Raw genomic sequence first — 20092 nt, 5'->3', positions numbered from 1 at the left:
AACAACAGCTGTGAATGATTTAGCTGTGTAGTTTTTTTAACTTTACCCACAAACGGTCGCTTCAGTACTTTGTACTTAACCCCGCTTGGTTATGATCACAACAGAGGTTTCTCGCGACTATTCCTGCCTGATGAGTTCTAATTAGGACGAAACCGGTCGTAGGATTGTCACGGATGCTGTTGTTGTTGATCTTGCGGGAAAGTTCATTGTTTATGTATTTAAAATTTAAAAATTGTAATATTCGTATAAAAATTACCATTTCTTTTCCTAAAGTTGTTGTATCGTCCCAAAGCTGATCTGATCTTATTGTTTTTTCAAGCAATCTAAGTAGCTGGTTGAGACACTAAAAAAATATTTAGTTAGCTAAAAGTTTGAATTTTCATATACAAACTTATGACCAAAAAAATTAAACTTAAATAATTTGGGTTCACTGTACTAAATATCATTTTTTAATTAATTACTTGTAAGTTCTACTTCCAAGTTTATTCGAAATTGTTGGAAGTAGATACTTTAAGGCTAAAACGCTGAGAGTATTTAATTAACTTGATAGAAAGGCAGCAGTATATTTAAGCATTACAATTAAGAAAAAAAAATCCACCTGAAAAATTGAAAGTGCTAAAGAGCAGCTTTCGGTTTTCAACTGGGGCAAGCAGGCAAGTAGGGATACAAGAGCGAACTGTGGAGTTTTCATTTCTACTGATTGCAACAACGTAACAGCCTCTTCACTTTCCTCTTGCGATGTTAACAGCTCGCTTGTCATCGAATTACCATCGCCGTAATTTACTTGTTGAAAACTGATAGGAGAGCGAGTACTGCGTTGTTTTTAACTTTAGCTTAGAAGTTAAATATTTAAAAAAAACTAAAACATAAGTTACAAACATAAAATTTTTTCTTATTTATTAAAGATATAGATTTATATACTTAAGTGTGAAAGAACTATTTGCAAAATACACAATTTATGGAAAACTAACGTCGTTTCTCTATGTTAAACTAAACACAGTTCTACGGAGTTTCAAAAAAAAAGTACTTTAAAGACTAGAAGATGAAGATGAAGTAAAAGTTATATGTGAGTTTTTTTTTTCAAACAATGAACACGGATAAACAATTAATTTCAATAGATATTAATAATCTACATTACTAATCTAAAAAAGTTAATTAATAAGAATAATAATAATTACAATGCATATCTATCATACTACTATAGCTACATCTTACTAGTTAATATTTGTTAGTAAAAAGTTAAAATGATTAATAATTATTGTAAGCATTATCAGTTGTTATTTATATATTCATAGTTTGAGTTTATATGCATTTATACTTACAGAAAAAACAACACAAAAATGCATACTTCTAAAACTTAACTTATTTTTTTAGCAAGAAATTTCTCTAAAATCATTAAAGCTCAACAAGATATGAAAACTTGTATATACAAAACTAAACTTATACTACAACTGAAAAAAACAGCGTCTCAAATTTTTTATAGAGTATTAAAAGACGGATTAGACTAAAATGTACAAACAAAAAGATTTAATATCTTAGATTAACATCGTTTGGTAAAAAAAAGTTATAATAAAAATAATATAACTTTATCTCAAAGTATTACAAATGCTACCTAAGGTTTATAATACCAAAATATATACCATTATTCAATAACAGTATTTTGATAATTGAAACAATTTACTTTTTTTTTAAATTCTTATTCTTAAAATCATTGCTTTACAAAATAACAATAAAATTACAGAGAAAATTAAGTATAAAAATTAAACTTAAAACATTCTTCATACAAAAAATTAATAATAACGTTGATAAGTCAGATGATTGTTCATCCCTGCCATCTCCCCTGCTTCTTTCCTTTCTACCTTCACATTGAGATCTGTCATGTGATGAAGTCAGCGACTCTTCCCTCGATTTTAATCGCAACCCATGAAATGGAAACCCTAAAAAATAAACATAAAAGTTCAAATGTTTAATTTGTTTTATAAAATCACTCTACTTATAATACCATTTCATTAAATTAACAAAATTACTATCAATGAAATTACTTTAATATTCATGAAGTTGTTAAATGCTTTTCAACTAAAACACGATTAAAATTATCAAAAATTTTAAAAACATCTCAATATTCAACTCTATTAATTTTTCTTAAAAAGTTATGATTAAAAATACTTTTTAATATACAATTGAATAGAAAATAATATATTAGGAAAAAAAGTATGGTACTGACTTAAATAAAGGATAAGCATTAATAGAAAGGTATGGTGCACAAAGTGCACTATTGTTAATTCTATGACTACTTGTAATCAACTCTATAAATAAATAAATAAATAAATAAATAAATAAACATGCATGATTTTATAAAATATTTTTGATACTATGATTTTTATAAATTATTTAAGTCGTGACAACTATAAAAAATAGTCATATTTTACAAATACTTTACACTACAAATACTGCTAACCTTGACGAGTACAATACATGGAAGGATCTTCATAAAAATTAACTCTAGAAACAAGACCTCGAGCTAAATAATTTATGCATTCCAATGTACTCTTTAAAAGATTACTTGAAGGTCTTGAACTTATTAAAGTTAAAAGGGTCTGTAATTTTTTTAACTAATAGTTATAAATCTTGTATTATAGTTAGCTTATAACTAATTAGTTAATTCTAGATATTTGATTTAATCTGTTTGGAAAAGAGTAACCATGGTAGGCTAATTTGCGTAAATTATGTAGCTTACTAGAAGCAAAACATTTATCAACCTTATGACTTAAAATTTTTAAAGTCTATTAAGTTAGTTTTTACAAACGAAAACATATTCAAATATATAATTATATTCGATTTAACTTTCTAGAATACTTAACCAAAAAGATCAAGTTTTATGGCAAAACAAAAATCATACTTTACTTTCAGCTTTTTTTATTCTTAAAGTTAACTATTAAATTTGTGTCACGTAATCAGCAATAATATGTTTTGCTATAATATTTAATACAATTCTCTGAGCATAATTTCAAGTATTGAGATTTAAAGTTAAATAAAAATTAAAAACAGTCATAAAAAGATGTTTTACAAAAATGTCAAAGACATTTTTTTAAAGTTTAATAAATATACTAAAATTATTTTTATGTAATATAAAATAACTGCATAACAAATATAAAACACTCTCCCAAGTTCAATACGTATTTCACTACTTTTCATCAGAACCTAAAAGTAGAGCAAAATATAAAACTATGAATAGTTCTTTACTAAAAACACAAAAAGTAAAAACTAACAAAGTAATAAAGGCCATGGGGGGGTTCAAGTTCTTTTTTAATGAATTTAAACACACACTCAGGTAAATGTTCTTTTATCCTGGTTTTTAAATGCCTCGAAGTCTGACTGATATAGCTTCTTTTGTAGGAGCAATTAAATTTGTACACTGTACAACTTTTGTCTTGGTCTGGTATCGGATCCTTCAACTGCACTTTTAATAAAGGTTTGGAGAGAAATATAACTTTTGGACTAACTTGATTGTAAGATTTTTTTGTTAAATATTTTACCTTATTCTCAAATACACGTGATGTTTCTCCAACATATGGTAGTTTTAAAACTGCTGGGAACTTTTCCGGTCCGTTTATCTTAGGTTGATTTAGGTTATTGTGATGTGATTTTATAACCCTCTTGATCAAATCTGGTGGGTATCCATTTTTTATTAAAATATCTATATTTTGTTCTACTGTTAGGTTCTGATGAAAGATAGTGAAATATGTATTTAACTATCATAGAAAAACTTGGGAGAGTGTTTTATATTAGTTATACATTTAAATAAAAGCTAATAATGTTCAAAATACGAAATAAATCAAAGTATAAACAATTTAAAAAAATTAAATTACAAAGGTACTTTAAGTTCTTTATTGTTTAAAAAGATTACACATGTTTTAGTTTTAATTCACAAAAACAAAAAACTAATCATCTGCAAAAACTATATTGTTTAATGCTTAAATTCATAATATTAACAAAAAATGTAGATAAACTAGAAAAATAAACTTATATTAGAGATAAATTGTTTTACAGAAAACTAAAAATTATAATATTTTTTAAACTATTGCTAAATTAGAGACTAGAATTTTCTGAACTAATTGTTAACCTTAACTAAAGCTGGTCTCTGAATAAATATTTCCGAAGGGAAATCACGAAAAAATATGTTAAGAAGTTTCCAACACTGAGTTGTAACAACATTTGGGTCAGGAGAACAAAGAGAAGTTCCAGTTGAATCAAGGACATGACGATCACTACTTGTCAAAGAATGCCAAGGAAACCCAGCAAAACTTAAACATGGAGAAACTTTTAGATGAGTTTTTGCTGAATAATCAAACTCTTTCATGGCTGGGACTGAAGGTGGTATAGATGAACTAACCTGTTAAAAATCAAATTTTAAAAATAAGAATACAAATTTATTTCAAATATATTAGAAACTCCATTTGCTTTAACAGTAATAAAGTTAATACAATTCAACAAATATATAAACAAATACAAACTGATTCTGATATGATATTAAAAAATCCTCGTGGATTAACTTCATCGCTAACAGGATTTTCAAGATTATCTGAAATCAAATGGTTTTAAAACTAATAATTATACTTTTTAAATAATATTTACTAAATAAACCTGTTATTTTTTTACCATAAACACAATGGTTTAGATCTCTAGTAGAAACTTGTGACTCTGTAAGATGAAAAAGTCGTTCTAGAACAACATCAAGTTGAGGTATTAAACAAGATTCAATGTCATTTCTTAAGGAAGTAAAAAATGCAACTGCTCCAATTGAAATAAGTATCTCACAAGCTTTAGAATGCTGAAAATTACTTTATTTTTGAAAATATGAAAACGATAATCTTTATTAGATATAAAAAATTATCAATTCTAACCTTTGTTAGTCTTTTGAGCAGATAAAAAACTTTATTTTTATCTGGGACTGTTTTATAGTTAAACCATTCTAACAACTTAATGAAAAAGTTCTTTTCTTGTACTATGTCATTTTCAGCTAATAATCCATGTTCTAGCTTAAGTACAATACTATTTAATGCACATACTCTTATCTCTGTGATTTTATGACCTAAAAATAATACTTTTCTTTTGCATATTGAAATTCATTTCATTTATTTATACTAGTGATACACCTGATCCACTATCTGGATGCAGATCTGGCCTGATATAGACTTTTTTCATTATTATCTGGATCCTGCCAGATCATAATTTTAAAGATGGGTCCAGATCCAGTTCTGGTTAGATCTTAATTTTAAATATAGATCTAGTTCCGATTGGATCCTACTTTAGAGGTTTTGGTAGATCACTAATTTTTACCCTTTATATTTACTATAGTTAAACTATTTTATCTAACCAAAAGCTAAACTTTTATTATTTATTTATACTAACCAACAAAAATATGATTAATATGAGTAGTAGTTGTTACTATAAGTAAAATAACTTTATATAAATGGGACAAAGTAAAAGTATGAACTTTTTTACTATAAATTAATTTTTAATAAATATTTTGAAGACTAAAATTAACAAAAAGTTTTAAACTTCAAAACACTCTAGGTGGTTTATTTGTATAATAACACAGTTGGTAGTTTAAATTTGTTAGTCAATAACAATTTAACTTATTTAATAAATTTTTGAAAATTTTAACACAAAAAAGATCAACTGCATGATTTGATGATAAAAAATTATTTGATATATGTTTTATTAACAAATCACAAGTTAAATAGCTTCTTTTTTTAACTGCACTTTACATTATAAAATTACTACCTTTTGTTGCTGTAGAAAATTAAAACAAAAAACTTTTGTATGAAATAAACTTTTTTTTATTTCCAAAACTTTTTGAATTTCAATTATATACTTATAAACTTAAATTACAAGTAATAACAATATTTTAAATATTGTAAAAAATTTTCAACCTACCTAGTTTTTTTATAACAGAGTTTATACCATAGTCATCAGTCGTAAGCTCCATTTACTTTACTTGAACGTGCTGAAGCATACAGTTTTTATTTACTAGTTGTATAAAACTTAGTTTAATATTGAAAACATAAATCATCTATATAATATAAATCTAGATTCAAAAAATCAGACCATTAGCTTATATTATTATTCTATCATTGCTTACATTATCAACAGGGTTGCAACTCGTTTTTTCAAAAACTTTTCCAGGTTTTCTAAATTTCTTCCAGGATTTTAAAAGTACACATTTTTGGGTCTATTTTCAGTTTAAACTTAAGTTTAAGGAAAGAGATTGCGTAAATAGTATAAAAACAGTGAAAAGATACTGTAAAGCTACTTTAAATATGTTTTTTAATAAAAAAAATTTTTGATCATGACAATTTTTTTTTATTTACATGATAGATTTTTAGAGTCAAATCGAAATTTTACTACTGAACATGTGAAAATTGTTAAAATTCCAAGTTTTTCCAGGTTTTTAAAAAAATTTCCCAAATTCCAGGTTTTTCTAGGTTTTTTTGCCTAAATTGTCAAGTTCCAGGTTTTTCAAGGGTTCCAGGTTAAGTGGCAACCCTGTATTAAGATAACATGAATAACTGTTAAACAAAAAACTTTAAAATAATAATAATTTTTAATAATATCTTAGATATTTTTTAATAAAAAAAAGTATAATTCTTTATCTAGGGTAAAAATTAAAGCAGCTATATTTTCCTTTCCCTAAGGTCATGTTTTGAAAAATTGTTAATTTTTTAGCATAGTCTAATTCTAATTTTAAAAGCAATAATTTATTTGATGTTTGTTTATTTAAATTTGCAACAGCTGATTGTGAGTTCACACTGGTGGCAGTGACCAAACAGTTGGATTTTTGATGTACTTTTGTTGCAGCGTTTGCAGATACTTGCTTGGGCATTTGAGCTTCAAGATTTTCCCACTCTGTGGTTTTTAGTGTTGAGATTTTAACCTTGTGACTGTTTGCTAAACAACGTGTCACCAAGGGATTTTTTTTCACTTAATTAAATAGATAGTTATTTTTTGTTTAGTTTTATGTCAATATAAAGGAGCAGGCAGAATTACAGGTAATAGCAACTTGCTTGCTTGTCCTTCTAAAACAGCTTATCATTGTATAGGGAAGAGTAAAACTGATTTTTTTCTATCAAAAAATAAATAAAGTAGTTATTATATCTTATTTTAAATTAAGTTTTAAATGCTTGTTATAACCCAGATAAATATTTATCAATTTATAAGTTTTATTTTTTTTTAATGTAATTCAACCACTAGGTCTTATAAAATGAAGAGAGTAACTAAATCCATCATAAGGACCCCTGTACCATCAAGCTAAACATATTTATAAAAATATAAATCTAATTTATGGTGATAAAAAAGATAAAAATTTTCTCTCTCTTTAAGAGTAAAATCTAAATGATGATTAAGTTTTAAAAGTTTTTTTTACTCTTAATAACTTTTAGTTTGTTTTTATAATTAAGTTCAGCTATAAAATTGTTTTTTTAACTTGTATGGCAACTGACATCATATTTGAAAGAAATATTGGTAATAACCTAGGATGATGTTGCACCAATATAAAACTGAAAATATATTATATTTGATGTCTTTTTTAACCATAATTCTAGGCTATAAATCAATGTTTTAAGCTTAATTTGTTTTAAACAAGCTACATAGATGCATATTATGAATTAAATTTATTTATGATAAACTAATATTAAATTGACTTTATTAAAAATATTGTAATATTATAATTTTTGTACTAATATACTTGTTTTATAATGTCAAATAGAACAATTAAATATTTAAGCTTTATTAGTTTATGATAAAAAAGTTTAATTTTATTTATGAATTTGTAAAATATAAACTTCTAGCCTAATAATATGGTTAAAAAAGACATCAAATATAATATAATTTCAGTTTGATATTGGTGCGACATCATCCTAGGTAATTATCAATTTATATAAAAAACAAAACAAAAATACTTCAAAAATATCATCAAAATACTGGCAAAAAAATCAAAAATTTTAATTCTATTTTTATTTTTCATTTATCATAAAATTGAAAGCAAACTACCAAAAATATTATAAGCCAAGCCAAACTGAGATTTTTTTAAGACTTAGTGGAAAAAACTAAACTTGTTATTAAAGATATATAATACACTTTATTGGTTTATATTTTACAAAAATGTTTGGATAAACTTTAAAGATAGTAGATGGGAAAGTAAGCTAATAATGTTTTTGATTTTGCATTTTTATATACTAAAAATAAGAGCTTTTTGTACATAGGAGAATTTTCTTATAGCTTTTATTGGTTACAAACTGTTTAAAACAGGCTGTTCGAACTGATTTTATACTACTTTTATGTACTTTTGCAAAAAGGGCACAGTAAAATGTTTATCAATGTAGTTTACATCAGACATCGAAAATTAGAAATAATCTAATAAGCAGCTTTTAAATTTAAAACAAAACTTTTTATTAAAATAATTAATCTAAAATGAGAACAACTTTTTAAAATAAAAAACTTTAAAAAGTTAACTTTTAGATGTAAACTTCGTCTTTTTTAAAGTAAGAAACGTAAGACATTGTGATGCCAAAATAAAACAGTATTGCGTGACCTTATGGCGTAGGGGACCCAGAGACATCTTTTAATACTCTCTTGGTTAAAACTGGACTTTTTAACTAAAGGACTTATTATGTATCACTTGAGTGTTTTTGAATCCCGTTTTATAAAGCTCTACAGTCCAAAGTTATTTAAACATAAGTTTACAACTCTAAATTGTATAAAATGTTAAAGTTTTTTTCAATTTTTTTCTCATACTTAATTTGATTAAAAAATGTTTTTTTGCGTATAGTATACTTTATTGTAGTTGCTCATTACTTTATAAAATTTAAAGTCTGCAATATTTTAGTTTTATTTATTTTTAAATAAGTACATGATAAGTGCAAAGTTGTCAAAATTCTAATAGTTGCTATGTCAATTGAGCACTGAAATGTATAAACTTTTGTTTATTTTAATTTAATAATTTCACGTTCATGTAAATAAAACAATGCCTTTTTACAAGCATGATACAGAGTGTAGCAGGGTTTTTAAATTAAATTAATAGGACAGAATAGTTTACAGAAACATTTTATGCTGTATGGAGCAGTTATTGAAATAAAACAAAAAAAAACATCACTTATCCCAAAAGACAATAATTTATATGGCCCTTGATATAGGAACAGAGTCGATATTTATGATGAACCAGCACTTACATAAAAAACTGATTTTACAGGAATGACATAGAACCACTATAATCAACTATAATGCTTTTAAGTTATTTTTCTCAACAAGGTGTGCTAAGTTAAGCTACGAGCGTTCATTTTAAACAGTAGAATGTCATAATTAAAAGTCATTTTCAAAATAGATAAAAAGACTAACCAAGAGAAACATTAAATTACTTTAAAGACATGTGTTGTAATCTTAAAGTATTTGAACTATGGGAAAAATCTGGTGCCCACTTCGGCCTGGCGACACAGAGATATCATCTATTATTACACATCTACTAAATATGAAAAAAAAAAATATTAAGTCTGATAAATAGATATGGTTGCATAAAGTGAGTAGTGTGCCTAAACCTTAGCTGAATACTCTAAAAATAAAATACCTTGAACCTAGAAGTTAAAAAGTGTAATGCCGAGAAAAAAAGTGTCACTCTAAGAAACTTTTGTGTATAAACTTTTCTTCTGAGTTCTGATTACTTGTAAGGAAAGACAATAGAAATTCTTAGCTTATATATTTATAACTTTAGTTGCCGCTGCAAATAAATTTATTGTGCAGATCAATAGCACACAAAAGAAACAGTAAAAAAATATAAGTTAGAAACGTAAAATATTTAATCAAAAACTATCTGAATCAAACTAAGTTCATATAAAAATAACGTATTGTCCTGGACAAGACGTTAAAAGGTATCCAAGTGGTGTGCGACTCGATAACTGAAAGCTTTTTTCGTGCACCAGGTCCTAGTACCAAATATTTTTAGCGTATTTTTGTCGTTCAATAAACTATATTTGTCAAAAAAATGTATACTTTACTACTACTACTTTAGCCGTTCAAAAATAAATTACAATAAATTACAAAACTAAAATATATCACGTAAATGATTATAAACGCTAAAAATCGCAATAATACAGTTAATCAAAAGTCAACACTGATTACTTAAATGATTATCAAGGCCAAAAAGTTATAGTAAATAACAGGGTTAGAAATGATCGTGTAGTATTAGGCTAGAAATAATCGGGTTAAAAATTATTGCGGGCTAGAAAATATACTATAAGAGTAGGAAGATAATGCATTTGAGTGTGGCGAGCCTGAGACATGCCAGATAGCTGTTATCAAATCACAAAGTCTGATAAAAAACAGGTTATTGTATCCTCACAGTAACAGACCTCTTGCTGAGACTATAAAAAAATTTTTGAATGTCGACAACACTGGGCTTCAAAATAGCTTTAGCGCCCTATGTTGACCCAATAAACTTACTACAAATGCTTTAGTTAGTAGCAGACTAAAATACCGTTTTATTATTTTTAGTTTCTCTATCGTTTAATTAAAACCTTATTTTTGCTTTTGATTAATAATAGAAACAAATACATCGCTTTAAACAGATAAAAGTATACAAGGCATAAGTAACACAATAATTCAACAGAACCAGAGTTTTGAGAGAGAAATAAACTTGGTAATTTAGGTCCAAGTAGGGATAATTTTTAGAAGATATGATACTATCGGGCTAGACATTCCATCACCTAACAATTAAAAACAAAAACAAGTTAGGTTAATATGTTATCTTTCTACCAACCACAGAAGTTGTAGCACATCAAGTTATTGAAATTTTTGAGAGAAGCATAAAGCTGTATTTCAAAAGGAAGACCTTGAAGTTGTTCAATTAAGTGTTATCTTTTTCAATACTGATTATAACTTATACTCTTTCAATTAACCAGCTTGTATCTGATAAGCAAGATTGAAGTCCGAAACTTTATATTCCTTAAAGTTTATTTATTTAAATACCCACCTACATTTTGTTTAACACAAATATGTCATTTTGATATTTATAAGGATTAGTTTTACAATAAGTCGAAAACATTTACCACTGTCTGTATTATTATTTGAGCTTCATAGTGCTTGCATAACCGATAAAGTCTTAGGCCCCGATTAAATATCTAGTTTTTATGCAACAACAGTTCGATTATGTGAATTACTTGCATATACTGCACTAATTTCTTTGTCACATCATTAGTGAAATCTGACTTCAGAAATTGTTGCATTTTGCTTTTTTAGTAGCAAACTGAAACCCCAATTAAAAAAGACTTTGCTTCAAAATTGTTCATTTTTAAGATAAGGTAAGCTAATCTGATATGATGATAGTTAATTAATTAATGTTATAAAAACTTTTTCTTATTTATATTATACTTCTTAAACTCTTATATAGCTAGTTTTTTTTTTTGAAATGTCAAAGAATCAAAAAATAAAAGTCGCTAATTGAATTTGGAAAGTCTTAATCATGCTAATTTTTTTTCAAAAAAAAAACTAAATATCAAACTAAAGTAAAGTCAAGCCGCGCGCACGAGCAGTTTAAAATATTTTTTAATACAACCTTCCCTTTCATACTTAATAAAAAAATTAATAGCAATCCCTAAAACTTTTTTTAAACTAAAATCAGCGTATGTATCTTTTAAAATTAATTTACTGCACAAAAACCTTCATTATTTCTACCTCATAATACTTATAAAACTTTGAAATTCTAAATTTCTCTAAAACATGCTTAATAAACTTAAGCTTTACTGATGAATATATGAGATAAAAATATCTCATATACAAAATGGCTGTATATAACGGGAGCCGATCATTTCTAACCCGCTATCATTTCTAACTCGATCACTTCTAACCCGACCGTTTCTAACACGATCATTTCTAACCCGATAACTTCTAACCCGATCACTTCTAACCCGATCACTTCTAACCCAATCACTTCTAACCCGATCACTTCTAACCCGATCACTTCTAACCCGATCATTTTTAACCCGATAACTTCTAATCCGATTACTTCTAACCCGATCATTTTTAACCCGATCATTTCTAACCCGATCACTTCTAACTTCATCACTTCTAACACTGTAACAGCATGCGCTGTTCTTTCTTCCTTTTCTCTCAAAAAATGCTTAAGTTGAGTAAAACGCGAGTTTCGGCAGTCTAGTTTTACCTTTGTACTGATAGTATGTTGTTTCAAAAGATTGTGTTCGCCTCGTACTTCTTGTACGAAGGCGACTGTTTTTTATATTAACTTGTGAATTGGAATAGCTTATTTGTATATTTTGTTATCATGTATCGCAGTTTATATTCATTTTAATACAGTTTGTGTTTCTAGACTCGATTTCTTATATACAATTAGTTAAGCATTCTAACAATCTAACTATTTAATTAAACTAAGCTTAAAAGATAGTCTAAGTTTAGTTCGCAATTCATTAAGTCGACTTAGCTAAATAACTTAGCTAAGTCATATCTAAACATTTAAATAACATCACCGATAAATACTTATAACGCGCACGGAGTCAGATAATAACCAGCATCGCGCGTATAAGTAACATTATAAGTAAACCGGGATAGTTAAATGGTGAAACCTAGTTGTGTAACACGCACCTTATTTAAGTCCGTAACTTCTTTTCATTTTCTACTTTTCGTAGTGGTGACCAAAAATTAGTTTAAAACTTTATTAAGACTTTAAACAAAATCTACTAGTATCATGGGTATACTTTATTTTAGGCTTAATAGATGCCAACTTTATAGGGACTGGGAGGAATTTAAACAAGACAAATATAAAACATTAATAACAGAGTTTTCCTCGTCTGATTCACCCGAACCAAATCTTTACAAGAATTACGCGAATTATAAGCCGAAAGAGCCGAAAGGGCCGAACTCGATCGAAGAGAAGCTGCTAGAGAATCGAAACGTAATCGCGCTGTCGCCATACCAAACTATGACGTCACGAGTACTTCGTCAAGTAATGCAACAAAAATATCTATTAAGAACCAAAGTTCTGAGCAACCACGGCCAGAATCACCAAGGCCAGAGTCAACGACCAAAGCAAAAGATCAGAGCCATGCCAACCAGCACCAAAACGGGCAGTCCCAACGGTCAAGGCAACCGCAGCCAGAATCAACAGAGCCAGAGTCAAAGGTCAGAGCCACTGAAGCCAGTACCAAGGTCAGAGCCACCGAAGCCAGAACCTCCAAGACCAGAGCCAAGGATCAAAGCCATCATAGCCAATACCACATCGGGCAGTCCCAACAACCTGGGCAACCGCAGCCAGAGCCAGAACAGTTAAGGCCAACGGCCGATATAGAGGCTTACAAAGAGCCGTCTCCACCCGTTAGAACACAAGCATTACTTGCACCATCAGATAAGGATGCAGAAACAGAGCCAATCATAAAAGGAAGCACAGCAGCGACGGCACAAAACAACAAAACTAAAAAAAATGTTAAAACTAATCGCGAATTCTTAACAAAAAAACACATTTCTTACTCTAAACGCAAAACGATTGCCAATAACAAATAACCTTTAGAAATTAGCTTACAGCAAATTTCTAAATTAAACCACGAATTAGTTTAGTTTATATTTCACAAATGGCGTCTTAAAACCAAAATATCTTTGAACAATATTGAAGCACGCATTTTTAAAAATAATCGCGAATTATTTTGGTTCATTTTTCACCGATGGCGTTTTAAACATATTAAAACCGAAATACTTGTCAGAAACCGTTGCAAAACTTTGAGTTTTTGTTCAGACGCTATTTTTTACCGCTGGAAAATTAAACTAAGATGTTATTGAAACTTTACGGTTAATTCACTTTTACAGCAAAACGTTAAGACCACCAAAAGAGTAATGAACTTTTAAACGCAAAGTTTAGACCACCAAAAGAGTAATTTATTTTATTTAATTATGGCAGACAACTAGTCTAAGAAGCTTTCTGAACAAAGCTTAGGACGAAATTGAGTCATAAGAAAATGAAGGAGTATTTTTAAAGTTTATTCTTTAAATAAAAATTTTATTTTGAGCTCTTACTAATATAAAAAATTGCCTTAATTTCTTAAGCTTTATTTCAATTTGTTTTTTAACAACAATTTTATGTTCAAACTTGAACTATAAATCTACAGTTGTACTATAGTAACCTTAGTGATTGATGTTAAGAAGGTTTATTGCCTCGTTTTTTGTTGTTATACACTTCAGCTTACTTATAAAAACAAAATTTTAATAAGGACATTTGAGCTATTAAATATCTTATTCAACATTTAAACGCTAACAACAAATTTGTTTTTAACTTTCTTAGAATATTAAAGTTTTATAAATTAGTATAAAGTTCAAGAGCTATATATTTTTACGAAAACAAGTTTAGGCTTTTGAAATGAATATAATAGTTTGTTTTGTCAACTAACTCATGTTGAATGTGAAATGTTTTTAATATACTAAAAGTTTATATAACGAATAACTAGTTTAAACTGAAGCTATAAATGTTTTTTAAGTTTCTTATAAACATACTTAAAAGTACTTGAAAATACTTGAAATAGTATTTTCTTTATATTTTTGCTTAAAATTTTTTTGAACTTCGCACGAAAACGGCTCAAGAAATCGAAAGTCGTCAACAAGTCGGCGAAGGTGACAAAGAGATCTGATCCACCATCAGCAAAGCGACTGAGTGGAGTACAGATGAGGAGACCGAGAATGCACGAATAGCGTCTACGGGAAACAACGACTTGCGAGCACTACTGGCGAATAAAATTCTAAAAGTTCTTTCAGTTTTTTTCATTTTTGTAACTTGTTAAATTTATTTAATTCTGCGCGTCATTTACGAAACTTAAAGCATTTACAAAGAAAAATAATAGTTTTTTACAAATAACAAGAGAAGTCGACGATAGTCGACGGTCATATTTCATTTATGCTTCTATATTAGAAGTTTTTTTAATGTTTTTTACAAATTCAAAAATAATTAAAGACCATATTTTCTTATGATAAGTGTGAACTCCAAAATAGCGGGTTTAAGTCGAGAGAATGTAACAGCATGCGCTGTTCTTTCTTCCTTTTCTCTCAAAAAATGCTTAAGTTGAGTAAAACGCGAGTTTCGGCAGTCTAGTTTTACCTTTGTACTGATAGTATATTGTTTCAAAAGATTGTGTTCGCCTCGTACTTCTTGTACGAAGGCGATTGTTTTTTATATTAACTTGTGAATTGGAATAGCTTATTTGTATATTTTGTTATCATGTATCGCAGTTTATATTCATTTTAATACAGTTTGTGTTTCTAGACTCGATTTCTTATATACAATTAGTTAAGCATTCTAACAATCTAACTATTTAATTAAACTAAGCTTAAAAGATAGTCTAAGTTTAGTTCGCAATTCATTAAGTCGACTTAGCTAAATAACTTAGCTAAGTCATGTCTAAACATTTAAATAACATCACCGATAAATACTTATAACGCGCACGGAGTCAGATAATAACCAGCATCGCGCGTGTAAGTAACATTATAAGTAAATCGGGATAGTTAAAACACGATCATTTCTAACCTGATCACTTCTAACACGATCATTTCTAACCCGATCATTTCTAACCCGATCACTTCTAACCCGATCATTTCTAACCCGATCACTTCTAACCCGATCATTTCTAACAAGATCACTTCTAACCCGATCATTTCTAACCCAGTTTTGCCCGATCATTTCTAACCCGAACACTACTTAATCGCTCACTTCTAACCTGATCACTTCTAGCCTGATCGTTTCTAGCCCGATCGTTTCTAACCTAATTTACTTGTTTATTTACGTTTTTTTTTTTCTGGATTTCATGCAAAAACAAACAAATCTTAATAGAGTAATTAAAATAATTAAAAAAAATTAGTTCAATTACTTACATTTTAAAACATAATGTTCATTATGTTACGTAAAAATATTTTTTGTATAGTGTTTTGTTTTAGTATTAACTTAGCATAATATTAATTTACTTTTTTACCTCATTTTTTGAGTTGTATAAACTAATCTAATAACTTATATTTTTAATTCATATATAATGATCGCTAAATAATCTAAAGATTTTGTCTTTTTGGAAATCTGTGAAATAATAACTTTTAAAAGATATCAAGAAAAATATTAAAGAAGTGTTTTCTAGTAATCGTGTAAAATTATTTTTGCAATTTTAAATTTTTCAAACTTTAAAATTTTATTAAAATTGTAAATTTATTTTTATCTATATACGACATAATTTAAAAGAAATATGAAAAAATTAAATTAATAAGTTTTCGACACTTAACTTTTATATTTAAGTTTATTATGTGATATTTCTTATTAAATCTTTAGATATTATTTACCATTGGCTAAAAGAAAGAAAATCTAAATTAAGTTCTAGTAAATGACAGCGTCTGTTTATGAAAAAAAATAAACGTTTACCTCTACTTTTTACTTTGTATTAAACAGTATACACTTTCGTTTTAAGAACTTAGAACTTAATGATGATAATTTTAAATGAAGTTACAATACTAATTACGATTACTAAATTATCAACTGTATTATTCTACGTTTTATATATACTCATACTAATACTCTTTAAAAATGGTATTTCGTATAAATTCGCCTTAAACTTGAATGCAACTTGCCAATTGGTCTCCATAGTTAAAATCTATTCTAACCATATAGAATCTCTTCATAAAAAAGTAAAGAATAGTCTTTAACCGCTGCAATGCTCATTATACTTCTTACATTGACGACTATCAAAACTTAACATTTAATCTTTAGAATACAGAAGACTTATACTTTCCCTAATGCTTTTAAAACTGAAAATTACAGTTAACTTATAATCAATTTTTGAATCCTACTAAAATAATCAATTACAACAAAAATAAATCGAAAAATGCATGCAGTCATAAGTATCTTTCAATTTAAATGTGGAGTTAGCTTTTAAACTAAGTTAATTTTTGCATTAAGTTGAACAAGTTTAATTAAAGCTTACTTGATTAAAATAAGATACTTTATATTAAAAACAATCAGTAATTTAACAAATTAAAAACTTATGGACCTTTGATTTAATATGTAGGATTTTGTTCATTCTATAGTTTGATTTTGTTAGAATTGCTTTTCCTATGTAAACCATTTTTTATGTTTCCGATAAATTTTTATTTGACCTGTGTTATTAATGTGATTTGGACTTAAGGTTTTAAACTTAGTGGTTAGTCAATGCATTTAAATTTTTGACTTTTTTTTTCAATTGTCTGTACTTTAATTCTAATAATGTTTATTTTAGTTTTTCGATTATGCTTTGGCAAAGCTACAAAAAAAAATGATAAAAAAACAATGAAATACCAAACGGTTGCACAAATGTGCAGAACCTAACTCTAAAAGGTAGGATGTGTATATCTGGTAGATGTATATACAAGAAGAAGTTTTATTCATAAATGTTTGTAGTTTGTTTGAAGTCTGACATTGTAGTATATTCTAAATGTTCTTTATAAAAGTAATCCTGAACTTATTTTAATGTAGAAGTGCGTAATTAAGACTATTTTGCTGATTTCTGAACTAAAATTATAGAAAAAATTTACTAAATTGTCTCAATATGTGTTGCTGAATTTTGCAGAGAAGGTTGTTAGTTGAAAATAAATTGGAGTTAATTCTAAAATAATAGATTGTGCAGCTGTGTTTTGTTTTATTGGAACTCACTGATCGTTGAAAGATTTGATATTTAAGTTGGTTATTATAAAATTAAAATCAAGTTTGTCAAAATATTTCTCCTTCGAATCATAAATAAGTTAATTAGTCTTATACTAAGTGTTGATTTTTTTTGCTGTTAATCTATAAAAAATAGATAAAACTGTAGTTTTAAGATATATAAATTTTTGTCTCTTCCTTATGTGCTATTTAGTTTAAGCGGCCCAGATTTTTACCTGTGGGTCTAGCGTAGGATAAAAAAACTTCCAATAGATATAAACATCAAAAATTAAATTTTATTAAAGCTATCAAAACATTAAGTTTTCATTAAACAAAACAAACTAAATTTCGAAAAAAAAAACAACTTTTTTGAGATCATTTTGATTTTCAAACAAATCCTTACTTTAAAACAATAATTCATAAACATATTAGTACAGATCGGATTAATTATTTTCGGGTTAGAAACGATCGGGTTAGAAGTGATCGGGTTAGAATTGATCGGGTTAGAAATGATCGGGTTAGAAGTGATTGGGTTAGAAATGATTGGGTTAGAAATGATCGGGTTAGAAGTGATCGGGTTAAAAATGATCGGGTTAGAAGTGATCGGGTTAGAAATGATCGGGTTAGAAATGATAGCAAGTTAGAAATGATAGTAAACCGTATATAACTGTTGTTTGTTATACTATTTAATAAGTATATAGCTCCGATTTAACTTGTCGAACAATATAGAACAAACAAATTTTTAATTATTAATATGTCTTTTATTATATATATTGCATAAAACTTAAACATGGAATTCATTATAAGTTTATATATATGTATGTGTATCTCTGTTTTTCACATCACCTCAATTTCTAAAGAAGGTATTTCTTGAAAGTTGGAAAGTCGTGCTTCTTTTATGCAACGTAATATGAAGTCTGTATATTTTTACGATTGTATTACAGTAAATTAAAAAAATATATTTTGTATGTTATAGTCGAGTCAAGTTTAAAAAGTGCTATTCAAGTTTTGATGAGTTCTAAAATACGTTTTCATGGTTGCTATCCTTTTCAAAATATGTTAACATTTTAAATAGTTTTTTTTTTATAGTGTATAGACAAATCTAAGTTTGTTATAGAATTATATTTCTTAAATATTTCTTCATATAAAGAACAAAATGTAAATTGTTTTAATCAGAAATTTTATGATATGACTATAACAATTTTCTTATACATTCATAACAGGTTATACTGTTTTGTCGATAACCAAAAGGTTTTTTCGTACACCAGGTCTTAAGACCAAATTTTTTGAGCGCTTTTATGTACTTACTTTGAATTATTATAACTATCAAAATTAACCATGCTTGAAAAAAAAAAACTTAACCTATTTTTGGTTTAATAACAACCGAAATGTTCGCGGGTTAGAAATGATCAACTCCCAGCTACGTCTGCTTCAAAAATATTGTTTAATGTCTTTTTATCGTAATGGTATTAATATTTAATTTTATAACTTTAAAGCGTGTGAATAAATATAGGGTTTTTGTAACAATAATATCATTTGATAAGCTTTCTCAAAACAGTTTTCCCTGTTTCCTACGATAACATTGTTTATTCGAAGGAGTTAATTTTTTTACAATGCATATATATCAGCGTTTTTCTTTCAAATATGCGTTAGTTGTTATATGTACTGCAAGACGTTTCAATAAGTTAAGCTTAACTTCTAGTTTCGAGAATCAAGAACATAAAATCGCGAGCACAATTCGTCAAAGCTGTTAGTATAGAACTTTACGATTGCTTATATTTATTATATATTTTGTTTGTGTAGTGATTTAAACAATTTTCTTTCAGGCTTATTGTTTTTGATATATTATTAAAAAGTACTTTACATTGATTTTAGTGTGTTTAATTTATAACTTAGTAACATAATTTAGTAATAAGTCATTTTAGTACCGTAAGGTAATCGTAAGTAAAGCAGTCAGTTTATAAGCACTTGGAAACCACGTAATTAAAACATAAACAGCATAAAAATATATCATTGTGCTTAAAGTGCAGACCACTGTGGTTAAAGTGGAGACCACGCAGTGTCTATATAGAACCTCAATATTCTGGTTAGGAATCTTTAAGCAGTCAACAGAAGAAATGCACACGAACAATAATGACGATCTCAATCTTAATAATTTTCATCTAGCAGAGATGATAAAAAATTATGTTAAATTTTGTCCGTCAAATAGTATTCAACAACATTAGAAAGTCTAGCGAAGTTAAGCCGCTAACAAATGAAGAAAAGTTAAGAAATTTACAAAACAAAATTCAAAACTTGAATATTATATTAAATCAGTCTAGTTAAGTGCTTCTGAAATGGGGTTCCGCGACGCCTCTCAGGGGTTCCGCGAAGCCTTTCGAAATTAAAAAAGAACAT

At 27.5% G+C, this 20092-nt stretch overlaps 1 protein-coding gene across 2 annotated transcripts in view; it reads right to left on the bottom strand.

Annotated features, from left to right (window-relative positions):
- Positions 1–6012, bottom strand: part of LOC145837748 (rotatin-like) — a 40070-nt gene extending 34058 nt beyond the window's left edge. For both annotated transcript variants that reach the window (XM_082945185.1, XM_082945186.1), the window contains exons 1-9: positions 5941–6012; positions 4905–5092; positions 4645–4831; positions 4515–4582; positions 4124–4393; positions 2459–2597; positions 1802–1937; positions 599–812; positions 257–343 (exon numbers count right to left, since the gene is read on the bottom strand). In XM_082945185.1, coding sequence (XP_082801311.1) covers positions 257–343; positions 599–812; positions 1802–1937; positions 2459–2597; positions 4124–4393; positions 4515–4582; positions 4645–4831; positions 4905–5092; positions 5941–5992 — 1341 coding nt within the window. In that variant the 5' untranslated portion in view covers positions 5993–6012. The remainder of the gene's footprint in view (positions 1–256; positions 344–598; positions 813–1801; positions 1938–2458; positions 2598–4123; positions 4394–4514; positions 4583–4644; positions 4832–4904; positions 5093–5940) is intronic.
- Positions 6013–20092: the final 14080 nt, after the last annotated feature.

Source organism: Thalia democratica, chromosome 6 (genome assembly GCF_965202585.1).
Source record: "Thalia democratica chromosome 6, ktThaDemo2.hap1.1, whole genome shotgun sequence".
Classification (NCBI taxonomy): Eukaryota; Metazoa; Chordata; class Thaliacea; order Salpida; family Salpidae; genus Thalia; species Thalia democratica.
Note: the sequence above shows the minus strand (reverse complement) of the source record. Positions and strands in the feature narration are given on the sequence as shown.